The 6,092-nt window shown below is 41.5% G+C and overlaps 2 protein-coding genes across 2 annotated transcripts; one reads left to right on the top strand and one right to left on the bottom strand.

The window, feature by feature from the left end:
• Positions 1 to 413: 413 nt before the first annotated feature.
• LOC125570177 (testis-specific H1 histone-like) lies at positions 414 to 971 on the top strand. Its single transcript, XM_048731408.1, has one exon. The coding sequence runs from the start codon at positions 414 to 416 to the stop codon at positions 969 to 971; it is 558 nt and encodes a 185-aa protein (XP_048587365.1).
• Positions 972 to 3,175: 2,204 nt separating this feature from the next.
• On the bottom strand, positions 3,176 to 5,399 carry LOC116613027 (involucrin-like). The gene is made up of 2 exons (XM_048731062.1): positions 5,131 to 5,399; positions 3,176 to 4,685 (listed from the first exon to the last, which is right to left on the bottom strand). Exon 2 carries the CDS (start codon positions 4,599 to 4,601, stop codon positions 3,675 to 3,677), a length of 927 nt encoding a protein of 308 aa, XP_048587019.1. The 5' UTR covers positions 4,602 to 4,685; positions 5,131 to 5,399; the 3' UTR covers positions 3,176 to 3,674.
• Between the last annotated feature and the right edge of the window lie 693 nt (positions 5,400 to 6,092).

Here is a 6,092-nt window from a genome sequence, read left to right as displayed (position 1 = left end):
AAACAAATTTATTGAATTTTAGGAAATAGATCCACCCAGATCTACTTGCACACCGATGCATTTTTGACGAAGAAGAATTGGGTACTAGTTCCCAGAACAAATAAAAAACACAGAAAAGTATTTATAAGATGAAAGGATAATGGCATTGAGGGGAATGTACACCTGTCTTTAAGGTGATAGTACAAAATTTTAATTTTCAAGAATTAAAAATGATTTTGATTGGAATGAGAGTGTAAGTTGCCTCACATCAAAAATCCTTTCGAGTTCATGTTCTCATTTAAAAACACCTTTATTTTTTAGCTCCCTGTTTTTTTTCCGAGGATGCTTTTTAGGTTTCATGCGTGAAATATTAATAGTGATTACTAATCCCATGGTTGTACTCGTTACCCCGTTATCCTAGAGTGCTAGAGAGAATGCTATCATCCGTGCTAGAGAGAATGCTATCATCCGTGCTAGAGAGAATGCTATCATCCGTGCTAGAGAGAATGGCATCATCCGTGCTAGAGAGAATGCTATCATCCGTGCTATTCAGAGAGAATGGTATCATCCGTGCTAGAGAGAATGCTATCATCCGTGCTAGAGAGAATGGTATCATCCGTACTAGAGAGAATGCTATCATCCGTGCTAGAGAGAATGCTATCATCCGTGCTAGAGAGAATTCTATCATCCGTGCTAGAGAGAATGCTATCATCCGTGCTAGAGAGAATTCTATCATCCGTGCTAGAGAGAATGCTATCATCCGTGCTAGAGAGAATCCTATCATCCGTACTATTCAGAGAGAATGCTATCATCCGTACTATTCAGAGAGAATGGTATCATCCGTACTATTCAGAGAGAATGCTATCATCCGTACTATTCAGAGAGAATGTGATCATCCGTACTATTCAGAGAGAATGGTATCATCCGTATTATTCAGAGAGAATGCTATCATCCGTACTATTCAGAGAGAATGTTATCATCCGTACTATTAAGAGAGAATGGCATCATCCGTACTATTTAGAGAGAATCCTATCATCCGTACTATTCAGAGAGAATGCTATCATCCGTACTATTCAGAGAGAATGCTATCATCCGTACTATTTAGAGAGAATGCTATCATCCGTACTATTCAGAGAGAATGCTATTATCCGTACTATTCAGAGAGAATGGTATCATCCGTACTATTTAGAGGGGATGGTATCATCCGTACTATTAAGAGAGAATGCTATCATACGTACTATTCAGAGAGAATGGTATCATCCGTACTATTCAGAGAGAATGGTATCATCCGTACTATTCAGAGAGAATGGTATCATCCGTACTATTCAGAGAAAATGGTATCATCCGTACTATTCAGAGAATGCTATCATACGTACTATTAAGAGAGAATGGTATCATACGTACTATTCAGAGAGAATAGAGACCTTACGCAACAGAAAAATCCACGACGGCGACGTCAGGTTACGTCGTGCGGGACTGGTACGAGTACGTCAGAAATGACGTTGCCGTCTTGGATGTAAACAACCTTACGCAATCGTTTTGACACCGCAAAAGTTACAATGCTACGATCATTATGCCCATTTTTCGAGATGCACGAGAAGCTCTTCTACTCGCGAACGATCTTGAAGTAATAGACGACGACGAACTTCTTCTATTACAGAACCTAAACAAGTCGAAAAATTTGGACATCCTTTTCGAGAAGTACGATAGATTTGATCTTGAATCGCTGACGGACGACGAGTGTTTGAGTGAGTTTCGCTTCATTAAAAATGATTTATATCGCCTTAAGGAAGCGCTTAACTTCCCGGACCAAATAACATGTCCGAATCGTCTTACTGTGGATGGAATGGAAGCCCCGTGCATTACTCTTAGAAGATTCGCATATTCCTGTAGATACGAAGACCTTGTCCCTCGATTCGCCCGAGCTGTTCCGCAAATATCTCTTCGTAAACGAAGCGCTCATTTATTTACACCAACTACAGGTATCAAGTTTCAACCAAGCTTGGCTCTCCCCGGCACACCTGGAAGATTATGCTAGGCTCGTGGCATTAAAGGGAGGTGCACTCGATAACTGCTGGGGGTTTATCGATGGAACGGTGAGACCAATTTGCAGGCCTAGGCTTCACCAGAGGACCATGTATAATGGCCACAAGCGGGTCCACGCTATCAAATTTCAGAGCGTTGTCGCGCCTAATGGTTTGATTGCCAACCTTTTCGGTCCCGTTGAAGGTAAACGACACGACAGTGCCATGCTATATGAGTGAGGCTTGCTGCCGCTATTAGAAAGGCATTCTATCGACACGGCTGGGCAGCCACTCTGCCTTTATGGGGACCCCGCCTGCCCGTTGAGGGCCCAACTGCAGTGCCCATTCAGAGGAAGAAACCTGCAAGCAAAGGTCTACGGACCAAGTCTCAAGGTTTCTGATCAGATTGGGGGGGGGGGGGGGGGTGTATGAAAGCAATTTGGCCTGTTAGCTAAGCTATTTTTCTTAGTGTATTTTTGTCATGGAGGAGCTTTTTACATAATTTGCTTAAAAGTTGAGAAAAAAGGAGACATTTGGGTATATATTAGTTGTTTCACTAATTTAAACAAATCCCCTATTTTTTTTATTTCAAAATGTTGTTCAAATGATCATTCTAGATTAGGGCTATATGACTTTCAAAAGATTTCTCATCACAACTTGTTTATTATGATAGTCATAATAAGCCCATGAGTTATATGACCACTTTTCTTAGTAACATTACCAGTAGTCATAATTGAAAATTAAGAGTTGGGAAGCTCACAATGGTATCACCTGTTTTTAAAAGTTTTAAGGTTTCAGGTAATATTGATTGCAATATAAAAAGTTTCAGCCAACTATAAATCATAATAGTGTTGGAATGTTTCACATTCCTTTTTATTTTATTTCTTATTTTTATCTTTGTCATAACCAAGGCTTGAGCCTTTTTGACTGACTGCAAATAATCATAAACACAATGTTTCTTCAATGTCAGAAACATTGAGTGTAATCCGCGTCCCCCCAAAAATGACACAGATGGGGATGGGAAACATTTGTTGTTGTTTTTACTTGGGTATGCTAGTGGAGTATCTGTTAATTATTTGAGACTAGAACACTTTAAAAAAGGACAGTAATTATACACAGCTGCTATGATTGCAATTGTCGGTTGTACTGTGACAGAAATGGATAATATGTTAATTGTTTTTTTTTTCGGGGGGCTTTAGGATATTTATTTTTAAAATGTTCTTGGGATCCAGACTCAAAGAATTTTGGAAAATATAACGAGTGTAAACATTGCTTTTATTATTATCTCCTTATTTTTTCTATACTTCATGTATGTGATTAAAAGCTTTGAGGTGAAAACACTGCATTTGTCTAATAAATGTCATTTTTATTTTAAAATTGCTCAAGTACAAAACTCAGCATTCAAAGATTTAATACATTTTCTACATGCATGTTTGGATACAAAATGCACACGAAGTTCATTTTTGAGTAGATTAATTATCATTGTGGTCAAGTGATTCATACTTCAGTAAATATAAGTTAAATAATAAAAAAGATGGAAAAGTCTCTGCAATTAATCGAAAATTAAAAGGGCATAGACAGAGACTTGAGGCCTTGTCTATGGACAAGGAACAGTAAATTCAAGGCTTTTTATAATTACTCTGAAATTAAATGGGCAGAAAAGCATTGAATTTACTGCTCCTTGTTTATTTTTTCTATTAGGGACATCAAGAGCTTTGTTTGTGCAATTTGCATTTGCTGCTGTAACTGCATCTCTTGCAGTCGCTGCTCCAGCTGGGATTGCTGTAGCTGTTGCTGCCACTGCCGTTGTTGCTGTTGCCATTGCTGCTGTTGCAGCTCAAACTGTTGGCGGCTTTGTTGCTGAAGGTGCTCTAGCATTCCTTCCTGCTGTTGCAGCTCAAACTGTTGGCGGCTTTGTTGCTGAAGGTGCTGTAGCATTCCTTCCTGCTGTTGCAGCTCAAACTGTTGGCGGCTTTGTTGCTGAAGGTGCTGTAGCATTCCTTCCTGCTGTTGCAGCTCAAACTGTTGGCGGCTTTGTTGCTGAAGGTGCTGTAGCATTCCTTCCTGCTGTTGCAGCTCAAACTGTTGGCGGCTTTGTTGCTGAAGGTGCTGTAGCATTCCTTCCTGCTGTTGCAGCTCAAACTGTTGGCGGCTTTGTTGCTGAAGGTGCTGTAGCAGTCCTTCCTGCTGTTGCAGCTCAAACTGTTGGTGGCTTTGTTGCTGAAGGTGCTCTAGCATTCCTTCCTGCTGTTGCAGGTCAAACTGTTGGCGGCTTTGTTGCTGAAGGTGCTGTAGCATTCCTTCCTGCTGTTGCAGCTCAAACTGTTGGCGGGTTTGTTGCTGAAGGTGCTGTAGCATTCCTTCCTGCTGTTGCAGCTCAAACTGTTGGCGGCTTTGTTGCTGAAGGTGCTCTAGCATTCCTTCCTGCTGTTGCAGGTCAAACTGTTGGCGGCTTTGTTGCTGAAGGTGCTGTAGCATTCCTTCCTGCTGTTGCAGCTCAAACTGTTGGCGGCTTTGTTGCTGAAGGTGCTGTAGCATTCCTTCCTGCTGTTGCAGCTCAAACTGTTGGCGGCTTTGTTGCTGAAGGTGCTGTAGCATTCCTTCCTGCTGTTTGAGTGCTGCAGCTGCCCTTGCTTTCTTAGTTCAAGCTCTTCTTTTTTTTAACTCAAACTGTTCCTACGCCTGATAGTAAAACATATTTTACCATAATAGGGAGTGATCTAAAACTACATGCAAAAAGGAAATTTATAAGAATTCTCAACTTTAAACACAATACCACAATCACAACTTTTATTCCTTATTATGAAAATCTTCCAACACAGACAGCTTCATGTTCATTCATCAAGACAACATCCATGATATACATCCACAACTACTGAAGCATAATAGTAATTAACAATTTTTTCACTGTGTGTGTCAATGCCTCCCTGGGTTTTGAAGTATTTTGGCAGAGAAACATCATTATCGTCTTGTTGGGTGGGGTGTGCAACATGCAGGGGCGGTCACCTACCCAGGAAGAGAGGATTACCGTTCGAAAGGGGGAGCACCCCCTCCCTAAATTTTTGAGGGGTCAGATTTACTTTTGACGAAAGATATTTTATTTTTGATCAAAGATATACATTATTACCTTTTCTCTTAAATATACAAGGGTTTCGCTCCCATTCCCTCTTCTGTTCTTTGCCACTGGCCCATCATCTTCCTTCCTTTTGCTCGTCTCCCCCAGCTTCTCCATCTCCCGGTTCCGCATCTCCTCCCCCTTCTGTCTATCCAAATCCTTTTTTTCATTTGCTGCCTCCACTTCTGACTTTGCTTCAGCAAAGCGCTCCACCAGCTCCTCTGACAAACGCTCGCAGTTTGTTAGCTCCGACGTATCAATCCCACTTGCCTTCATCTCTTCTGCCAAAGGAAGCACGGGTGGCCAAGTGTGTTAGCGCGTCGGCCTCTCACCGCTGTGGCCAAGGTTCGAATCCTGGCTCAAACTGGGGATTTTTCCGGGTTCCTGCCTTGGTTCGAATTTGTGTCACAAGTGAGTTGAAGTTATTCTCCCGTGTTTCCAGTCTTCTCGGATAAGGACACTAAACCGGAGGTCCCGTCTCTTCAAGCTGCACTACATTAACCTGAACCGAAGGGACGTAAAAGAACCACTGGGGACGCAATAAACCCTCTGGCAGTGACCACCCCCAGTGACAGTGCTTACAATGCTTACTAACAATACACTCAAGGGGGTACTTGATTTAGAGCCTAGCTCTGTTGTGCCTTCCGCACCAGTAAAACTGGTGAAATAAAATAAAGAATCTTTTTTTTGTATTTTTTTTCAAGAAGACTGTACCGCTCTCGGACAGAACGCCCCTTCAGTTTGCAGCCATTCGATGAGAATTGTGGGATGACATTAAGTGCCTCTGCCACACCCTCCGACACCTTTCCCCGCTCTGTTGATCAAAATTTATGAACCCATGGCTAATGGACCATAACTTCCATGAGCATCGATTCGTCGTGAATCGCATTCCACTTCATTGCCATCTGTAAATAAAAAAAAGTTTGTCATTTGTCGTCCTAAATGTGTTAAATAACTTAGACAAGAGTTTATAA

This window comes from Nematostella vectensis, chromosome 8 (genome assembly GCF_932526225.1).
Source record: "Nematostella vectensis chromosome 8, jaNemVect1.1, whole genome shotgun sequence".
Taxonomy (NCBI): Eukaryota; Metazoa; Cnidaria; class Anthozoa; order Actiniaria; family Edwardsiidae; genus Nematostella; species Nematostella vectensis.
This window is presented reverse-complemented; position numbering and strand designations above follow the sequence as displayed.